General features: G+C 38.7%; 1 protein-coding gene across 1 annotated transcript in view; it reads left to right on the forward strand.

The window, feature by feature from the left end:
• The first annotated feature begins 1,907 nt into the window (after nucleotides 1-1,907).
• Nucleotides 1,908-21,370, forward strand: part of ANAPC4 (anaphase promoting complex subunit 4) — a 41,967-nt gene continuing 22,504 nt past the window's right edge. Inside the window, exons 1-16 of the mRNA XM_045550467.1 lie at nucleotides 1,908-1,993; nucleotides 2,074-2,212; nucleotides 5,104-5,209; nucleotides 7,676-7,808; nucleotides 12,650-12,724; nucleotides 12,875-12,901; nucleotides 12,995-13,039; nucleotides 13,672-13,756; nucleotides 14,452-14,556; nucleotides 15,979-16,062; nucleotides 17,371-17,457; nucleotides 17,860-17,924; nucleotides 18,655-18,697; nucleotides 18,812-18,888; nucleotides 20,383-20,483; nucleotides 20,563-20,614. Coding sequence (XP_045406423.1) covers nucleotides 2,084-2,212; nucleotides 5,104-5,209; nucleotides 7,676-7,808; nucleotides 12,650-12,724; nucleotides 12,875-12,901; nucleotides 12,995-13,039; nucleotides 13,672-13,756; nucleotides 14,452-14,556; nucleotides 15,979-16,062; nucleotides 17,371-17,457; nucleotides 17,860-17,924; nucleotides 18,655-18,697; nucleotides 18,812-18,888; nucleotides 20,383-20,483; nucleotides 20,563-20,614 — 1,214 coding nt within the window. The 5' untranslated portion in view covers nucleotides 1,908-1,993; nucleotides 2,074-2,083. The remainder of the gene's footprint in view (nucleotides 1,994-2,073; nucleotides 2,213-5,103; nucleotides 5,210-7,675; nucleotides 7,809-12,649; nucleotides 12,725-12,874; nucleotides 12,902-12,994; nucleotides 13,040-13,671; nucleotides 13,757-14,451; nucleotides 14,557-15,978; nucleotides 16,063-17,370; nucleotides 17,458-17,859; nucleotides 17,925-18,654; nucleotides 18,698-18,811; nucleotides 18,889-20,382; nucleotides 20,484-20,562; nucleotides 20,615-21,370) is intronic.

Consider the following 21,370-nt stretch of genomic DNA (forward strand, 5'->3'; position numbering starts at 1 on the left):
CAGAGGGCAAGAAGATGGGAGTTGTTGAAAATTGAAGGTCCCGCCACCTCTTTCTCCTTTGAACATGTAAAAGAAGTGAAAGGTAGATGGATTGCTTTCTACCATAGATTTTAAGTTCAAGAATCCGTGGATGCTACTGTCACATTCTCTTATGCCAGGTTATAGCTGTGGAACTGGTGAATATGTTGACACATTTACATGTGTCCTAATATAAAGGAGTATCAGATGGGTTCTGATTTACATGTTCGTTAGGTTTGTTCCAGGTGGGAACCTGAAAAGTATGTATAGGACAGAATTGGTTAATGCAAAACTTAGGCTTGTAAAACAATAGCTGCAGGAGTCTGGAGAGTCCCTGGACTTTGTAAATGTAACAGACAGCTGCAGCCAGCATTCCTTCCCACTCCCTGCCTGATAGAGATGAAGTTTATCCCTCCCTAGCTCTCCTGATAAAGAGGACGCCAGAGCTGAAGGATGGATGTGACTGGGGCAGGGTCCTAGGAGCTGGTTGTTTGAAGAAGAATTTATTACGAACAGCTGTTCTGGCCCACTTACTCCCCCTGGAAAAACCCAGGGCTCTCCCCTTTTCTCTCGTGGACACTCTTTGGCCTCCACCCATCTGCACCTAGATGCTCAAAATAAACAGGATTTTGCTACACATGAGCCTTTGTGTGTCTGTCTCCGCTCCGGACCTAACAATGTTGTCTGTTGGGCTGGCCTGGGAGTCTTTGGGGCAGATTCCATGTCCCACGTGTTTGTGTGACCCCACTTTCTTTCATATGGTAAATGTTCAAATAGCTATAGAATAAATTGTGGGTGAGCCCACAGTCCTCATTTATTATGGCAGGGCCACTACGACCAAGAAGTTCTGAGGCTTAAATGGGATGAAGAATCAAAATATTATTTGCCTATGTCAGAGAGGCTTTAGGGCAGCTCCCCTGCTCTCCCCTCATGGCTGCAAATTGGAATTGTTACTGAAAGTTCTCTGGGTACTTGTCCCCAGCAGCCAAAGGAAGACTGAGGACAAGCGGACAAGCTGTTTGAGGAAAGGGAAAGAGACATTTACTAATTTGCCAGGAAATGAGGAGGATGGCAGACGCTGGTCTTAAAGTACCATTGTCCTCCCTTTAAGCAGAAATAGAAAGCTTTTAGAGGGAGTTTTCAGCTTCCGGCTATTGCTGTCTAACTATAGCGTCTCCCACGAAGACAATCTGTGACCTCTGCCCAGACAATTCCGTTAAGCCATCTCCTGTGGTACCAAACAAAACAAAATAAAACAAAACAAAAACAAAAAACCAACACTCCCCTGCCCCTCTGATTACTGGCCTCAGGCAGGAATGCAGGTTTTAATTCCTAAAAAGGGTGAAGGGGGTTTTAAAGAGACAGCTCGAAAAACATTTTACCTTTTTTCAGGCCATTAACTCTGTTACAGAATCACCTAAAGAGTTTTAATAAATATCGGGTCCCATCCAGTATTAATTCACTTTTAATTGGCGTGGGGCGCTGCCTGGACAGTAAGACTTTTAAAATTCTACTGTGCAACCAGGACTGACATGAAAATTATTTGTTTCGAGCCTGTCAAAGGTGGCTCCAGCTGATTAGGGCCTGAAGTTTACATATTTTTCGTCTCCCTGTCGTCCCTGTAGCCTCCCCCGCTAAACCTCTCTACTGTCCCTTCATCCACAGCAGCGGGATTTCCCGGAAGAGGTCTGCGAGCGCGTCCACACACGTGTGTACACATTTAGCGCGGGATGCGCGCCCAAGCCGCTTCCCGGTCTAGCTCCGCGTCCATCGCGGGCCCCAGCCGGGTCCAGCCGCGGGTCCGCGCGCCCCGCCCCTAGCCCCGCCCCCTCTCGCGAGGTGCCCCGGCGCCGGAAGTGCTCGGAGCGCGCGGCGGCGGCGGGGCGGGACTTCCTGGAGGCTGCGGCGCACGGCTTGCAGAGGGAAGGGACGGGCTGCTGGGCCCATGTTGGCTGCAGAGGGGGGACTCCCGCAGGTACGGCCGCGGTCGGGCTGCCAGCCGAGGGCCGGGTGGTCGGGGGCTCCTGCCGGTCTCTGACTGGGGTGTCGTTGCAGGGCCGCCCCCATGTTGCGTTTTCCGACCTGTTTCCCGTCCTTTCGGGTGGTGGGAGAGAAGCAGCTGCCGCAGGAGATTATTTTCCTGGTTTGGTCGCCCAAGCGGGATCTCATTGCTTTGGCCAACACAGCGGGCGAGGTGAGTGAGCTGCTGGGCCGGGTCGCTTCGCGGTGGGCCCGAGAACACCGAACCCGACCTGTTCATTCGGGCCACAGACTGCCAGAGGCTCAGTTTCCCCTTCTGCAGACCTGGCGGACCGCCTGTCTACCCCGCCCTTGCCTCCTAGGACGGCTGTAAACTTCACAGGCGAAAGTATAAAGGACCATATATACAAAAGATGATTTATGTGCCCATTTTATGTATGTTATGGCTAAAGCAACAGTTCTCACAGAGATTGACGCAGTCACACTATCCTGCACGCCCAAGTCTTCTTCATTCATTGACTTAGTTAAATGGGCTTTTTAAAAGCCCAGTATGTGCTACTTGTGAGCTAGACATAGGTCCAGAGGCGCTGCTCTAGGTTTGCTTACAGTTAAGTAGCAGAAGGATGAGTTTTTGTCAAACTTTAGTTGCAAGTGTGCGTGCCTGTAGATGCCCCAGAGTATATATTTAAGAATCTAGTTTCTGTTGTCCATGTTTTATATTGTGGGTTGGAGAGCAACCTCCCTTTAAAAATACCTTTACATTGAACAAGGGAGTGATGCATCATTGGATTCTCGACAGAACGTGCCTGAGTGTTGTCAATTAGCATTTCTAGCGCACATTATGTTATACCTCATTAGATATAACCAAACCAGTTGTACCCAACTTATGCTGAGAGTCCTTTACCTGCCAGCCATTTTGTAAGGAAACCTCCACCTGTACATCTTTTCTCCTTTGGCCTTTACAGTTTTCCTGATAGCTATCTGGCCAGGTTAGAGTTGTTGTGTACAGCCAAGTTTAGAAAGTAGATGGGAAGGAATCTTAGCCAGGGAAGCTTAGCAGTCTGTAAAATTGCATTCTCATGCTGTCTGGATGTCTAGTTTCTCAGAGCCCTCCATGAAATCTTCTAGTCTATCTCCTCTGCCAGGGGCTTTGAAACTCCGTCATGGCTGTAAAGAGCAGTAGATGATACAGCCATAGCAATAGGAGGGAAAGTAGAGAATAGGGTCAGCATTGGAGTCAGAGTGGCAGGTGTGACAGTGGGCACTGTTGCTTTCATTTTTGCAGTGAAGGAAGAAGCAAGGGTGTTGTCTAAGAGAGAAAATGGAGAAGAAAATCTTGGAAGTTTGAAGAGAAAGAAGCAGTATAAAAAGGCAGGTAGACTAGGGAAACCTAATAGGATTGCCAGTCAGTGTTAAGAGCCATGCAAGGTTAGCAGTCTTTTAGTTTAAGAGAAACCAGCGAGTGTGGTTGTGTCTCTCCATTCTGTTTGGCTGTGTGGTTGCAGGCACTGTTGGGTTTAACTAGGATTGTCGTTTTGCAAGTATGACAAAGCAAGAGAGATGCAAGAGTTGAAGTTAAATGCAGGAGGGTGATTGTAATGATGAACCTTGGATTCTAACCTGATTAGGGAGGGAAGTGAAGGCATGTGTGAGGTAAGGGACTGTGAATGGGCAGTAGAATCAATGGACTATGTGCGCTGGTGAGGTTGAAAAATTGGAGTCAGGTCTTTTATAGATGAACTGGAAAGATGGAGGTGGTGGATGGAAAGTGAGAAGTTTGAAATTGAGATTATGATAGCATTACAGTTGTTGGCAATGACCAGGCCAAGGGCATGACTCTGGGAGTGGCTGAGGTGAGGGAGAAGATGTGATCTTTGGAGGAGAGGTAATTGAGAACTGAAAAGCCAGGACATCATAGCACTTGAAATTACCAAGGATGACAATGAGTAGTGTTGTTGGAAAGCATAAGTGAGCCAGGAGTTCACATCTTCAAGGAATGAGGGGAATGGCAGAGGGGTCTGTAGAGGACTGCAGTTAAGAAGGATAGCAGGTGGTATGGTCTGGTTGCATGGAATTCAAAGTTAGGAGATTTTAGAGAAGAGAAGAAAAATTGTCTAGAAATAGCATTGAACATCAAAGAAGATACCTACTTCATCTCAGTAGTAGCCCGATAGTTGTAGTAGCATAGAGGCCATGGATTAGAAATAGCCACCACCTGAGAATGCTGCAGGGAAGTGGTGTTCTCAGGTGAGAGGCACATTTTAGAGCAAAGAATGAAGACAAGATCATAATGATAGCTGACCATGAGTTCAGAAGACACAGAGGAAACGTTTCGGGAGTAAGGAAAGGCAGAGATGGTTTCAGAGGAGAGCGTCAAGTCCAGCGCATGAGCATTTCCTTGGGAATCCTGGGTTCCTCGTGACCAATGTAACCAGGAGGGAAGGGTGCCCTGAGCTGTGAGATAAGGCAAGGAGTGGTGGTGAGGTTGAATACGGGGACAGAGGAGGTGGGGAGGGGTCTTTTCAGGAGCACGTACAATTCTGAGGCCTCTTCTTCCTTATCTTCAGTGGTGGTATAGAGGCAGGAGTAGGGGCAGTCTTATTTTGAAGCACAAGGAGCCCTCAGGCGTCATCCTGCCCCTCGAAGGTGGGAATTTACTGTCGTGGAAATAGAAATTTAGGATGGTTAAGGGACTTGTCTAAGATCCATGACTAGTAAGTGACAACTGAGATTTGATGCCAAGTTGTCTGATTCCAAGTTTAGTGTTATTTGACTGTTTTACAGCTACCTTTTTAGTGCTGTGTTCTGTATTTCTTTTGTTGTGTTCTTGGACAGCCTTCCCAATTCTTTCTAAAAGGTAAGTCTCCTATTAACATAAAAGAGAAAAATGTATAAAATACAGGGTTAAATTAGACCTTGTTTCGCCCATTTCTTACTCAAAATACCTTATGTTCATTCAGACACTTGTCTTTCTCTATTCTTCTGATGGCTAATTACTATATTCAAGGGATGGTAATTTTTAAACATTTTGTAGTGGGGATCTAAGTTTATTCTATTTTTGGAAATAGATTTTTTATTTTCTGCCATTGTATCTGTTTGTCTTAGGTTTTACTTCATCGACTTGCAAGTTTTCATCGAGTTTGGAGCTTTCCACCAAATGAAAATACAGGAAAGGAAGTGACCTGTCTGGCTTGGAGACCAGATGGCAAACGTAATGATGATATTATAAAAAATAGGTTTTTATTTTCACAAAGAGTATTCCTTAAAGAAAGCCCCTTTTCAGAAAGAATTTATTGTTCTTATTATATATTAGAATTATAAATACCAATTTGGGAACTTCTTTGAAAAAATGTTTTAAAAATTTTTTTATAGAACTCAGATTAATTCTGCTGTCTTGTTTCTTGGCAAAGATATCTCTTAATTGAAATCTGGCTTCTTGGCAAAGATAACTTTGAAGTGAAATCTGGTGGAATATATAAAATATTTTGGTTTTGTTCTTTCCTCTGTCTTCTCCTGTACCATTTGTCCCAAGCACCACCTGCCACTCACCAGTCAGTTTAGTGGCATCCTGGCCTTTTTCTTTCTAAACTGTATTTTAGTATTAAATGTGTGGCACGTGAATATTCTCTCTGTGCATGCATGTTTGCCTCACCTGAGGGACAGTCACTCTGACCCCATTCTTTCCATTTCTGTATGATCTTTCTTCTGGTCCCTTCTGTGTTGTAGTTTCTAGTGGCTCTGATGACTGAACTCTTCCATGTGATGTTTTTACAATAACAGTCCTTATTTGAGCTGTTGTACACAGTACAGTAAAATGCTGTAAATCATACAGCTTAAAGTTCATCTATGTCACTGGTGCTTTAAGAATAAAGCAAATCGTTTTTGTAAAATATGGGTTCCTCATTGCTTAATTTTTTCTCTAGATAAATATAAGTACTTAAAATTTTATTGGTGCTTTAAGAAAAAGATTGTTTTTGTAAAATATATGCTCCTTATTGCTTAGTGTTCTCTCTAGGTGAATATAAATAAGTACTTTAAAATTCCCTGAAAGCATATCACTTAGAGATAACAACAATTTCTATTTTGGTGAACATCTTTTCCAACATTTCCTGATAAAATACATACACGTGGAGATCTGCATTTTATCAAAAGATTCATGCTATTTTGTTGGATAGCTTTTTATTTTTTTCCTCACTTTTTTCGTGTCATGGTGGTTGGATTTACCACATTAATGTTAAATGACTGCATCTAATGCACTGTATTTATGTATTGTAATTTATTAAATCTATCCCCCCTTGGTGGACATTTAGATTAGATTGTTTTCAGTTTTTGGCTTTTATAAGCAATGCTGTCATAAATATTCTGAACACTGGAAAGAACTTTGTGTGATTAGCTCCTTAGATTAATTCCCACAAGTAGAATTTCCAGGAATGCTTTTAAAATTCTATACTCATTCTGTACTCATTTTGTTCAGAATATGTGTAGAGTATGTGGAAAATTGGAGGACTTTTGTAAATAACATTTTGAGATCTTGCATTATTTGTCCCAAAACACAGGATCTCAAAGATAAATCGTGAAAGTCAGTGTGTGTTAAAATGTATTTAAGTAGATGTGTTTATCATTAAAAAAAGTTTTATGTTTTTGGACAGTGAAATATGGTTTTTGTTAGGTAATGATCATTTCAAGATTGTTTAAAATTATTTTTCAGGGGCCAGGCGCGGTGGCTCACGCCTGTAATCCTAGCACTCTGGGAGGCCGAGGTGGGTGGATCGTTTGAGGTCAGGAGTTCGAGACCAGCCTGAGCAAGAGCAAGACCCCGTCTCTACTAAAAATAGAAAGAAATTATCTGGCCAACTAAAAATATATATATAAAAAAAAATTAGCTGGGCATGGTGGTGCATGCCTGTAGTCCCAGCTACTTGGGAGGCTGAGGCAGGAGGATCGCTTAAGCCCAGGAGTTTGAGGTTGCTGTGAGCTAGGCTGACGCCATGGCACTCACTCTAGCCCAGGCAACAGAGTGAGACTCTGTCTCGAAACAAAAAAAAAAAAAATTCTTTTTCAGAAAGGAAGCCAGGATTCCCTCACATCTAACAAAGTTGCATGTGAGTGGTATGCAGTGAAATTCACTTCACTGTATTTGGAAATTCTTAAATTGGATGTGGAAGGAAGAAATTAATGACTTATGGAGAGAAACTGCACTGGATTATTCAGCCACACCTAAAGGAAGAGGATTAATCAGTATTTGATGATCTTGTGTCTCATTATGGGTTAGAAACATAAAGGGCAATAAAAAGTCTTCCAAGAACAAAGCAGATGGAATCACTTCTTACCTTTTAGACATGTTTACAGAACCAGTATGTCTTGGTGACCCTTCTGTATTTTCAGCTTGACAACACGGTTTCAGACTAGGGACTTTGATATATAAGATGTTAAGTACCTTATGTGAGAAAGTAGTAGATTGCTTATAAAGTTTGAGCACTTGAAAGTAAGCTTAGATAGTAACATAACTACAGTATATACAAAGATCTCTTTTTTAATTTCTAAAATATTGAAAGCTTTTTGGGTTGAATACTTTCTATGATTAAGATATATTTAAAAGAGTAAAACTGGGCAATAAACGAAATACTCATTTGTTTTTCACAAATGTTACACTAATTCTGATTGTTTTTTCTTTTAGTTTTGGCCTTTGCTCTTGCTGACACCAAGAAAATTGTTTTGTGTGATGTGGAAAAACCTGAAAGCTTGCACTCTTTTTCTGTGGAGGCTCCAGTTTCTTGTATGCATTGGATGGAAGTGACTGTAGAAAGCAGGTAATCAGAAAAGAAAAACTTCAGTAGTCAATTTTTATTTTTTAAAATGGAAACTTAGAAGTATCTGAGTGTTGAGCATATGTATGTTGCATTTAAGTTTTTGTTTTAAGTTTATCAAGATGAAATTTTTTAACACTTTGTTAGATTTTAGGCGGGGGGGGGGCAGGTAGAGGCAGGGTCTTGCTATGTTGCCCAGACCAGTCTTTAACTCCTGGCCTCCAGCAGTCCTCCAACCTTGGCCTCCTAAAGTGCTGGGATTACAGGTGTGAGCCACCATACCTGGCCAGATTCTTTTTTCCCCCTCTGGAAAAAATATAAAAGCATACCTCAGCAATATTGCAGGTTTGATTCTAGACCACTGCAGTACAGGAAATATTGCAATAAAGCAAGTCTCATCAATTTTTTGGTTTCCCAGTACATATACAAGTTAGTTATGTTTATATACTATACTGTAGTCTACTAAGTATGTATTAGCATTATGTCTAAAAACCAGTGTATTATACCGTAATTAAAATATACTTTATTGTTAAAAAATGCTGACAATCATCTGAACCTTCAGCGAGTCATGAGTCATAATTTTTTTGCTTTCTTGCCTTAATGTTGATGGCTGCTGAATGATCAGGGTGGTGGTTGCTAAAAGGTTGGGGTGGCTGTGGCAGTTTCTTAAAATAAGACAGCCATGAAGTTTGCCACATTGATTGACTCTTCCTTTCTTGAAAGATTTCTCTGTAGCACATGACGCTGCTTGATAGCACTTTACCCACAGTAGAACTTCTGTCAAAATTTGAGTTAATCCTCTCCAACCCTGCTGCTGCTTTATCAATTAAGATGATGTAATATTCTAAATCCTTTGTTATCATTTCAGCAGTGTTCCCAGTATCTTCACAGGGAGTAAATTCCATCTCAAACCACTTTGGTTGCTCAACCATAAAAAGCAGCTCCTGATCCATTCAAGTTTTGTTATGGTTACAGCAATTCAGTCACGTCTTCAGGCTGTACTTCAAGTTCTCTTGCTATTTTTACCACATCTGCAGTTAATTCCTCTACTGAAGTCTTGAACCCCCCTGAGAGTCATCCATGAGGGTTGGAATCAACTTCCTCCAAACTCCTGTTAACATTGATATTTTGACTTCCTTCTATGAATTGCAAATGTTCTTAATGGCATCCGGGATGATGAATCCTTTCCAGAAGGTTTTCAGTTTACTTTGCTCACTTCCATCAGAGGAATCACTATCTATAGCAACTCTAGCCTTATGAAATGTATTTTTAAAATAATAAGACTTGAAAGTCAAAATTACTCCTTGATCCATGGGCTGCAGAGTGGATGTTGTGTTAGCAGGTATGAACATCCTTGTCCATCTTCATCAGAATTTTTGGGTGACCGGGTGCATTGTCAATGAGCAGTAGTCTTTTGAAAGGAGTCTTTTTTTCTCAGCAGTATGTCTCAACAGTGGCTTTCAATATTCAGTGAACCATGTTTTGTTCCATTTATAGAACACAGGCAAAGTAGATTTAGCGTAATTCTTAAGGACTCTAGGATTTTTGGAATGATATATGAACATTGGCTTCAACTTAAAGTCACCAGCTGCATTAGCCCCTTAAAAATGAATCAGCCTGTCCTCTGAAGCTCTGAAGCCAGACACTGACTTCTCGTCTCTAACCGTGGAAGTCCTAGATGTCATCTTCTAATATATGGCTGTTTTATCTACATTGAAAATCATTTGTTTAGTGTAGTTGCTTTCATCAATGATCTTAGCTAGTCTTCTGAATAACTTGCTGCAGCTTCTGCATTAGCACTTGCTGCTTCACCTTGCACTTTTTATTGATTGATTGATGATTGACAGAGTCTTGCTCTTTTGCCCTGGGTAGAGTGCAGTGGTGTCATTGTAGCTCACTGCAACCTCAAACTCCTGGGCTCAAGCAATCCTCTTGCCTCAGCCTCCCGAGTAGCTGGGATTACAGGTGTGCGCCACTGTGCCCAGCCTATTTTTCTGTTTTTTTTAGTAGAGATGGGGGTCTCACTCTTGCTCAGGCTGGTCTCGAACTCCTGAGCTCAAGCAATCCTACTGCCTCAGCCTCCCAGAGTGCTAGGATTATAGGCGTGAGCCACTGCTCCTGGCCCACCTTGTGCTTTTATGTTACACCTCATGAACCAACCTCTGCTAGCTTCCAGCTTTTCTTCTGCAGCTTTTTCATCTCTCTTAGCCTTCATAGAATTGAAGAGATTTGGACCTTGCTCCGGATTAGGTTTTGTCTTAAGGAAATATGACTGGTTTAGTCTATCCAGACCACTAAAACTTTCTCTATATTAGCAATAAGGCCATTTCACATTGTTATTATTTGTGTGTTCACTGGAGGAGCACTTTGAATTTCTTTCAAGAACTTTTTCTCTTCATTCACATCTTGGCTAACCGTTTGATGCAAGAAGCCTAGCTTTTGGCCTGTCCCAGCTTTTGACATTCCTGTCTAACTAAACTTAATCATTCCTAGCTTTTAATTTAAAGCAAATAGACTATTCTTTTCACTTGAACACTTAGAGGCCATAGAGGGTTATTAATTGGCCTAATTTCAATATTTTTGTATGTTGGGGAATAGAAGGGCTCGAGGAGAAGGAGGGAGATGGGAATGGCCAGTCAGTGGATTAGTCAGAACACGCAAGTTTAAGTTCATTTCTATGAGCATAGTTTGTGGTGCCTCAGAGCAATTACCATAGTAACATCAAAGATTACTGATCACAGATCACCAGAACAGATGTAATAATAATGAAAACATTTGAAGTATTGCGAGAATCACCAAAATGTGACACAGAGACAGGAAGTGAGCACATGCTGTTGGAACAAGTGGCACTGGTAGACTTGCTTGATGCAGAGTTGCCGCCAACCTCAGGGAATACACAGTATCAGGGAGGCACAATAAAATGAGGTATGCCTGTATTTTCTTACTGGAGCAATAATGCCTGAATGGCCAAGATTTCTCTCCTCTTTTTAGTCATTTTTTTCTTCTTTTTTTAACTGCTCCTGAAGCACTTAGAGCCAATTTTTTTTTTTTTTTTTGAGACAGAATCTCACTCTGTTGCCTGGGCTAGAGTGCTGTAGCGTCAGCCTAGCTCACAGCAACCTCAAACTCCTGGGCTCAAAGGATCCTCCTGCCTGAGCCTCCTGAGTAGCTGGGACTACAGGCATGCGCCACCATGCCTGGCTAATTTTTTCTATTTTTAGTTGTCCAGCTAATTTCTTTCTATTTTTAGTAGAGACTGGGTCTCGCTCTTGCTGAGGTTGGTCTCGAACTCCTGATCTCAAGCAATCCTCTCGCCTTGGCCTCCCAGAGTCCTAGGGTTACAGGCATGAGCCGCTGTACCCAGCCCATATTTTCGTACTCTAGAAGAGTATTCCCTAAGACGCAAAAAACACAGCTCCAGATGAAATATATGGTGAAATTGAAAAGAACCTCAATTTGCTAATCAGTAACTTAATATTACTTGAAACTTTAAACTTTAAAATTAAAACTTAAAACTCTGAAAGTGCTTAATTGAACATTCTGTTCTGATGCTGCACAGGTTCTTTCTTCATCCTGATAGTTTTCTTGTTTCATGAAAACAATTTTGCCTTAGTTTATAAAGTCAAGCGATACACCAGGCTTGCAGTAAAAGTGGCCTAAGAAATTAGTGGGTTTGGCTAATACTGGGGGAAAAATAGTTGTTTTTCTTTTTTGGGGAAATATGATAATTTTCTTTCCACTGGCTTTTCCTTTTTAATTAAATTTCACTAAGTTACTATCAAATGAATTTGAAAATCATGAATATTAATTGGCAACTTTCCTAAGGGAGGCCTGAAAGAATTGGATGACAGGGATTTAGGCTGGGGTTTGAAATTCTCTATAGATAAACCGGAGCGATTAATCCATTATCAAATAGTGACAGATTGCGAATTGTTAACATGAATTTACAGAAGGTTGGAGGAGCAGAGCATACCATGTAATTCCTGTCCCAGCCCAGTTACCTGCTAAGTGTATTCTCAACACACTTTCTAGTAACGGTTTAGAAATGTGGAGATTCCAGGGTCTCTCAAATCGGCTATTTTGTTGTAAAGGAGGAAAAAATTCTTGCCAAATCAGCACTTTTTTACTTATTTATTTCCAGCCTTATTTGGAGGTAGAATTGAAAAAGAAAAGGGGATAGATAAATAAGACTATTTCAGAGTATATGGGATAATCTCATATGTCTGTTGGGATATCAAATCCCCAAGTGTAATATAAGCCATAGAACCAATAATTAGTAACATTCATCGGGTGTCAGGCAGATGGGAGGGGTTAGGAGGGGATGGGTATATACACACCTAATGGGTGCGGTGTGCACCTCTGACTTGGGTGGGACAAAGGCAATATATGTAACCTAAACATTGGTACACTCATAATATGCTGAAATAAAAAATAAAAAAAAACATTAAATGATACAGTAATTGTGCTGTTCTTTAAAATTACTTAGCGCTCCTATGCTTAGTATGGGTTCTTAAATGAGAGTTAAGAAATCATAAATTTCCAGTGAGTATCTGAATACTGCATACATGTGAACATATTTCATATGCTGAGAAAATTGTTTATTAATATTCATTCTTCTAAATGTAAAATGGGTAGGCCAAATTTTTCTTGCAGAAATAACAAAGAACTTCCTATTTTTCAATTTCTCATTTGTGATTGTTATAGTGACTGTTTTATAATGATAAAATATTTGTGGCATCTGTTTACTTGATAATGTAAAACTGCATATCTTTTTTAAAAAAATAGCAGTTTTTAATATAGAAGTAAAATCTTGGGTGTTTTTATAATACTTTTTTCCTTTTTAGTGTTCTAACATCCTTTTATAATGCTGAAGATGAATCAAATCTTCTCTTACCTAAATTACCTACATTGCCAAAAAAGTAAGTGTCACAGTTTTATTTCTTTGGAGTTAATCTTGCAGATTTTTCTTTCTTCTAGAGACTTTTAACACTGTGACAGTTTTCTGATACATTTTTTAAAATGTATTTTTGTTAAAATTATTTTTTACCATAATCTCTGTTTTCCTCTAGTTACAGCAACACCTCAAAAATATTTAGGTAAGATGTGCCTTTTTTGTTTTCAAGTAAAATAATCTGTTATTATTTGAAAGATATACTTGAAAGATGACCCAGTTTATTTTGATATTTTAGTGAAGAAAATTCTGATGAAATTATTAAGCTCTTGGGAGATGTCAGGTAAATCGTACAGATTTCTTAAGCTTAATTTCTTAAAGTGGTTATTTCACATTTGAGGCAGTTTTCGGAAGTTTCAAGAGCAAGTCCTTTGTCATGTCATTTCAGAGCTGATATTAAAACCTCCCACAATATGTAGATGTTAAAATCTATTGTTGTATGGTCTTTCATTTTGTCAGGTTTTAATAATATAATGTACCTGTGTTTATTTTAATAAGGAGAAGGATATAGGTGCTAGAGTTTGTGAAATTTAAGTAGACAAGTTCTTTAAGCCCATTTTAATATATTTAGCACCATAGTCATAAAACTGATGGCACTTTGTATTAGCTGGTACAAAGATTATTTTCTTACTGAGTATAAATATAATTTTTATTAAAATAATCTTGTAAACCGATTTTTTTTTAAGCTACAGGAAAATTATGTTGTTCATTTGGGCGGGGGGAAGGAATAAATCCAAAATGATTGAATATTGAGCAATTGAGCATTAGTGGATTTGTTTGATGTTTCAATTCCGTCTGTAGGGGAGCTTTAGCATGTAGATTATATGAAAACAGTAATAATTTATGTCTTGGTTTAAGAATGCAATCATCTCTGTTGTTGATTGGTCCTCAGCTTGTTGCATTATTTTTAATTAGGCTTAATATTCTTGTCCTTGGAGGAAGCTCTGGATTTATTGAGCTTTATGCTTATGGAATGTTCAAAATTGCTCGAGTCACAGGAGTAAGTTTTTCTTTAAAATTTTCTCTATCATTCCTCTTAGAATATGGTAGCTAATTCATTTATGGAAAAATAATAAAACAGTACTTTCTTTTTTTTTCAGTTTCAGTTTTTGGAATTATTCTTAAATGTTCAGAGGATAACTTTCTAAGATAAAATAGTAGTGATATAGCTATAAAACTGGGGGCTATTGGTGGAATTATTCATTTTTTCTTTAACAAAAAGATTAGGATGTTACACTCGATTATGAGTTAATATTTTTCTAGCCTGTGATGGAAAAGAGTTATAATTCTTTATTGGAATGTACCAGAAGTCATCAGAAGCAATGTTAAGCTCAGTACTGAATCTACCACAGTTGCTAAGTCATGGTCTTCTCCATAGCTTTTTCATCTGACTCTTACCTTTTCCAAAAGGGGTAGACAATATTGTAGGCTCTTTGGAATATGTTGGTTTTCCAACACTTGATTTGAGACTTTTGATGGGAAGGAAGTAGGAAACCAAGGTGCTTTTGTGTCTTTGTGACAAGAAAGGCCCCTGCAGGCAGACACCTACCTTCATCTGCTATATGTGTGCAGATGGAACCACAAGTATGTGTTTCTACTTTTTAAAGCTGTGTGTGAGGTTTTGCTTTCTGTATTATCAGCAGATACAACCCAACAATAATACTAAATATGCTGGGGGATTTGACTATTTTACAGATTGCTGGTACTTGTCTGGCCTTATGTTTATCAAGTGATTTGAAATCATTATCAGTGGTCACAGAGGTTTCTAGCAGTGGTGCTTCAGAAGTTTCATACTTTCAGGTGAGTATTAGAACTTGGTAGCAGCAGAAAGTAAATATATATTTAATAGGTTTTATAGGTTTTTATTATCCATATCTCACTGTATTCTAATGGTCATTTAAACAAAACAGAAAATCTACTTAGAGTTTCTAAATCCTATATATATTGAATGATATTGTAGTGAATACCATATTTTTCCCATGCTCCAGTATAGTTTTTACAAAAATACTGTTTTGATGGCCTATTAATGACCATATTAATTAGTTGCTATACTAGTTCAACTTTGTACTGTTTTCTTAGGACTCTGTCCCTGATGATAATAAAGGCTAATATTTATTGATCATTTAATTTATGGCAAGTACTGAGTGCTTCAAAATGATTCATTTGAATCCTCACAGCATCCTAAGAGGTAGATATTGTTATTATCCCCTTTTTGTAGATAGGTACTTGGGCACACAGAGATACTCTGGAACTTTCTTGATGTCTGAGAATTGGAAAGTGATGCTAGGCAGTCTGGCTCCAGAGTCTGTGCTCTTAACTGCCACATTGCATCATGTGTAAAATGATCACTTAATATGAGGAAAAACCTTTCTCAAAAATTTGTGTGCTGTTTGCATTATAAACTGAGGAAACTGTTGGGCTCCCGTAGAATATTCAGATTGTAGCTTTGGCTTGCCAAGAAATCTTCCCAAAATTTTCTTCTTAAATATCTCAGCCAATTAACCTAAGTACGTGTGAACTCTCAAACAAAAGTAGAGCAAAAAAGATGCAGGATGTGACATGTGTTGCCTTCCAACGTTTTCTGTTGTATTCAGAGCATCAGAGAACTTTCTCTTGTACTCAGAGTATTAGAGAACTCTCAACTTATGATTCACTGTAATAGTGGTTGTTCATATTTGCTCTTCATCTTAAGGTTCTCTGAAACTGTGATCACCAGGATTGTATTTGGGCTATAATAATACGATTCACTACCACTGTGAAGTTTGTAATAGATATTTTTAGATGACAACTTTATTGAGATATTATACAACTCACATGCCATCAGTAGCTATTTTCTTTATGTTTATTAATAGCCTTTAATTTCTTTACTTCAATTTTTTACATATGTTTGTGATCATTTTTTAATTTCCTCATAATGGTGTTACAAAATAGGTTATTACGTTTATTCTAGCTATGTAGAAGAGATTGATGACTCAGAGAGAGTGATCTGTGCATAGTTACGCACAGGTTAGGAAACCCTAAGGTTGTGTGCTGTTAGTCCCCAAACTGTTAACACTCAAAGGGAGCAGAAGTTTGACATAGTCTTTCTGATACATAGTTAGACCCAGACTCTTTTAAATTAGAGGATATTTTTTTTTTTTTTTGAGCTGGGCAGGACTGATTTATCTTTAAAAGAAGCAAGTGCATCTGATTATGACTCACTATATTCATTTAATTTTATAGCTTGAAACCAATCTATTGTATTCTTTCTTACCTGAAGTAACTCGGATGGCCAGAAAATTTACTCACATTTCAGCTCTTTTACAGGTATTTATTTATAGCTTGTTTTGGTGAATATTTAGTATCAGCTTCTAAAGTTCCATACATAAAAAACTTCAAGATTTTATTTTGTAAAACCATCTGCAGTAGAGGTGTCTAGTCTACTTATAGATAATCTTACGATGTCCATTAAAGCAAGAAAAGAAAATTTAATTGAGAATCTACTCCCACCTCATCCTATTTACCACTGCCAAAAGAAAAGAAAAAAATAGTTTAAAACTTTTAATATTCTCATAAGTAAAATACCATTTATATTTTATTGAAAATAAAGTATTGTGGGAAAAAGTCTTCACATAACTTCATAATAAACCCATCCCAAATCAGCTCCCAATTTGGTGATTTGGGCTGAGCTCAGCCAGGAGGTTCTGGTGATCTGGGGCAGGTTTAGCTGGTCTTGACTAGACTTGGTCATGCCAGCTGATGTGTGTCCCTTGGCTGTAATGGCTTTGTCTCTGCTCTGCATCCCTCATCCTCCAACAAGTCAGCCCAGGCTTGTCCCCATGCTGGTGGGGTAGGGGCATCAAGAGTGCAAGTAGGCCAGGTGCAATGGCTCACACCTGTAATCCCAGCACTTTGAGAGACCAAGTGGAGAAGGATTGCCTGAGGCCAGGATTTCGAGACCAGCCGGAGTGACATAGTGAGACCCTGTCACTACAAAAAATAGAAAAGTAAGCCAGGCATAGTAGTGTGCACCTGCAGGCCCAGCTGCTCGGGAGGCTGAGGCAGTATTGCTTGAGCCCAGAAGTTTGAGATTGCGGTGAGCTATAATGACAACACTGCACTCTAGCCCTAGCAACAGAGCAAGACCCTGTCTCAACAAAAGTGCAAGTGGAAGCATGCAAAGACTTTTGAGGTCCTGGACTCAACAGCGTTATTTGTGCTGTGTTCCGTTAGTCAAAGCGAGACTCTACGTCTGCATAGAGGAGCTACAAAAAATTGTGGCCATGTTTGTTATTCGACCACAGTCATTAATTTACCTGATGTCAGAGGTTTCTAGAGATAAGTATCTTTTTAAGGATCCTGTTTGAATATTGAAGAGCTGACGAAAACAACAATTTGACAGTTAGTATACATAGGACATATCTTTGTAGAGTTCTAAGAATTATGGAATGTTTAAGTGATCACCGAATATTAGCTATAGTCTTTTTCTCAACTTCTAACTGAGTTAAAAGAGTGATTGGAAAGTACATTCTAGATTTCTTTGAGATAATTGACCATAAGAAGCACATATTATTTAGTCAGCAAGTACGTTTAAATATTTTTCACTATTTTAATTTTTTTTCTTTTTGCTAATAGTATATTAATTTGTCACTAACATGTATGTGTGAAGCATGGGAAGAAATACTGATGCAGATGGATTCTCGTCTCACCAAGTTTGTACAGGTAATATAACTGAAGTTTTCCATGGAGAGCGTTAAAGAATGTAAAATGTATTTACTTCATGAGGTACATGAGAAAAATCAGTCTTTGTAAAAGGCTATGATGATGATTTCTTTTAAATGGCTTGGTCTGACCTCATACTGTTTTCTCAGATTTGCAAAAAGGACTCTCTTCCCGTTGGTGCAACGGAGGTGGGGACAGGATTGTGAGGCGGGGCTGGGGAGTAAGGGCAGCCGTTGGCATAGCTAGCTGGCTGTCGTACAATCTCATGTTCAGATGATCACTCCAAATACAGATTTGAAGGAAGGTTGAGGCTCAAAAAGGGAGTCATGTTCCTGTAATTTTTAATAAATAGGCTTATAATTAAAAAATATATATATCATAATTTTTTTTCATTTTGTCTAGGAAAAGAACACAACCACTTCAGTGCAAGACGAATTCATGCATCTCCTGTTGTGGGGAAAAGCAAGGTAATATGCTCAGATTAGATGCTCCTGCTTTTCCTTCTGTTTTTTACAGAAATTATTTATTTCAAAAGTAATTCACATTCATTGTGAAAAAAGAAAATGTTGGTACATAGAGCCAAAAAGAAAAAGAGGATGTATCTTTCAAGGCTTTCCCTGTGCACGTGTTTTGTTTTGTTTTTTATCATAAATGTGATCATTTTGTATGTGTATGTGTCTGTGTATATATTTTTAAATTTTTGAAAAATTTAAGATTTTTATGTAGCCAAACTGTTCCTTTATAGTACCTGCTTTTGCTTTTATTCTTAAAAAGACCTTTCCTATCTTAAGAATATTCAAAGATTGATCTGTATTTTTTTAGGGCTCTTTTATGGTTTATGTTTTATTCCGTTTACATGTTCTAGATGTGTTTTATTTGGCTATATGCTGTAGAAGGCTAACGTCTTTTTTCCTTAAACATTTAGATAATTGCCCAGTATGGTTATTGGGCATTATACCTTCTCCTCATGGATATGAAATGCTACTTTAGCCACATATACACTTCAGTCTGTTTTTAGACTTTACTGTTTTCTATTTTCTGTCTTTTTCTTTGTATGTAGAAAAAGTCTTAATTTTTGTTGGGCCATTAATGTTTATTTTGTTTCAAAATCTGTGCTTTGATATTTAGAAGTTTTAAGTAATGCATACAGATTTTTGAATAGAGAAATGACTAAAAATACTTTCTTTTTCATTATAGTGCTGAACTTCAGACTCTCTTGATGAACCAGTTAACAGTAAAGGTGCATTTAAAGTGTCTATATGTTTAAACGGCTATGAACACATTCTTAACTTTTTTTTAGAGTGGCATTTAGTGTCCTGATTGTATGCTAAATATATTTTCTTCTCTTAATTAGGGCTTAAAAAAGCTTGGCCAGTCTATAGAGTCATCATATTCCAGTATACAAAAATTGGTTATAAGTCACTTACAGAGGTATGAAGGTGATGTAGAATTTTTTGGTGTTGCATCCACATGTACATGGCATTGGTCTTCTTTCTGCAGCCTTCTTTTCATCATCTGACACTCTCTTTTTGAGCCTTTTCTAGCTAAAATTGTAGCATAGGCATTTGAGAGAATCTTGGTGTACCCAAGATTTAAAGAGTCAATAACGATAATTCTGCATTATGAAATAATTTTCCAACATCTTTACACCAGGCTGGACCCTGTCTGGGCATTTTTCACTTAACCATGAGGTATATTCATATATTTTGAAATGAGGTATATTTTGAAATAGGGCATATACCCCTTTTTTGAGAATTTAAATGAACATTTTACAGTTTATAAAGCATACTGTATGTTTTTTCATTTAACACCTTGGCAAGGTGGGGATTATGATTATTCTCATTTTACACAAGAGGAAACTTGTTCAGAGTTATTTATGTGGCTGGCCCAGAGTTACTAAGTGTCAGAGCAAGACTAGATCTTCAAGTCTCATGGTGTTTATATCCACAGCTATTTCAGTGAAGCAGTTTGCAAGTGGATGCTGAGTGTTTGATTTAAATTTTATAAATCCCTTTATGCTGAGTCCCTGGCGTTAGCTACCATCACCTCTCCCTTGGACCACTGCAGCACCCCCTGGCCTGGTTGTTCTCTTCCAGTACACACTGTCCCTCAAATGTATTTTCTCCAGTGGATCTAATTGTGTTAACTCTCTTACTTAAAAACTTATAATACCTTCCTATTGCCCTTAGAACAGAGACTTTTGCATGACCTTTAGTGTACCTGCCTCTCTGCCTCAGCCACACTGATGGTCCTTTAGTTTCTCAAACTTGACATTTTGTCTCCCCCGCTAGAGCTTTTGTATATCCCTCTTGCTCTCTGGAAGACTCCTACCTTGCTCTTCACATGCATTCTTCAGCTCTCAGCTCAAATTCACTTCTTCAGAGAAGCCTTCCCTAATCCCCCAGATTAAATCAGGTTCTTCTGTTACACATGCACCTTATGCATTTCCTTCCAGGCAGTTATGGTAGTTAGAACAATATACTGTATGATTGTGTGGTTCTGTCTCCGCCCTCCATTATACTGTTAATGCCATGAGGGCCCTGTGGTTTTGTTCACCATTATGTCCTGAGTATCTAGCATAGTGCCTAACCTGAAGTTGGAGCTTATTAAACATTTGTTGATTATTGAATGTGTAGTTCTTTGGTGAACACAATGGCCATATGACTATCTTAAAAGTGCCAGGACTAACTATGGAACATAATTTGATCACCTTACAAAATTTAATACTGTCATGTATTTATTTCAGTAGTCATGATGAACAAATGGTTCTGCTTCAGATTTTAGAAATCATTTTGAGAAATAATTATTTCTCATAGAAAATTAAAGTTGCTTTTAGTTTTTATTTCTGAAAATTTAGAATGTTCAGGCAAAGTAGTACCTTGATGATAGTAATGATACTAATTTATTTCTGCTCTGTTTTGATAGTGGCTCAGAGTCTTTATTATATCATTTGAGTGAATTGAAAGGAATGGCTTCATGGAAGCAAAAATATGAACCTCTTGGACTAGATGCTGCAGGAATTGAAGGTAGTGGTTTAATTTCTCAGTAGAATACATTAAGCACAGTTTACTTGTTTGATAAGTGATATTTATTTTTTTCCTTTAGATGCTATTACTGCTGTGGGTTCTTTTATACTCAAGGCAAATGAACTTCTTCAGTAAGTATTGGGGGTACCTGGAATCACTGACCTGAGAATATCTTACTTTTTACTTAAATAAGAACTTAGTAACTTGTATAATTCTCTTAAAGCAAGTTCTAAAATTTTATAAAAATTATGCCTGTACATGATTAAAACAAGCCAGTAGCACAGAGATTTTGTAAAGTGAAGCTGAAGGTTTTATATTTTCCTGCCCCAGCCATCCTTACCCCACATCCTCTCTCCAAAGGGGGAATCATTTTAACTCTGGTAAATATTTCTGTTTTTAGTTCTTCTGTGGGTTACCTCCATATTTCTAAATGCTGTGACTCTGCTGCATTTTTTTGTTTGTCAGTTTTTAGAAATTATTCTGTTTGTTTTGTTTTTCTTAGACTGTTCGGCTTTCTTGTTTTCTTGCATTCTATCTTTTCCACATCGTTCTGTCCTTTCCTGTCTGAAGGGTAGTGTCTTATGTCTGCAGTTCCCCGTGTCCCAGCTGCCTCCTTCAGCCCTCCCTCTGCTTTAGTCTGCAGCTGTGCTCCAGCTCCCCTGCACGGCCACCACATGGGCACCTCCTCCATCGCGTTCGTGCATCAGAGCCAGGACTTCCAGGGTCGCTTCTGTTTCTTGGCATGTTGAATCGTATTGCTGGAAAACATCCTCCAGTAACTCAGCAGATGTGGAAGATAAACTTTTCATGTCCTTTTGTATCTTTTCTCCTATCCTTACACTTAATTGATGGTTTTGGCTGGATTTAGGATTCTGAGGGGGAAATCA

This window comes from Lemur catta, chromosome 4 (genome assembly GCF_020740605.2).
Source record: "Lemur catta isolate mLemCat1 chromosome 4, mLemCat1.pri, whole genome shotgun sequence".
Taxonomy (NCBI): Eukaryota; Metazoa; Chordata; class Mammalia; order Primates; family Lemuridae; genus Lemur; species Lemur catta.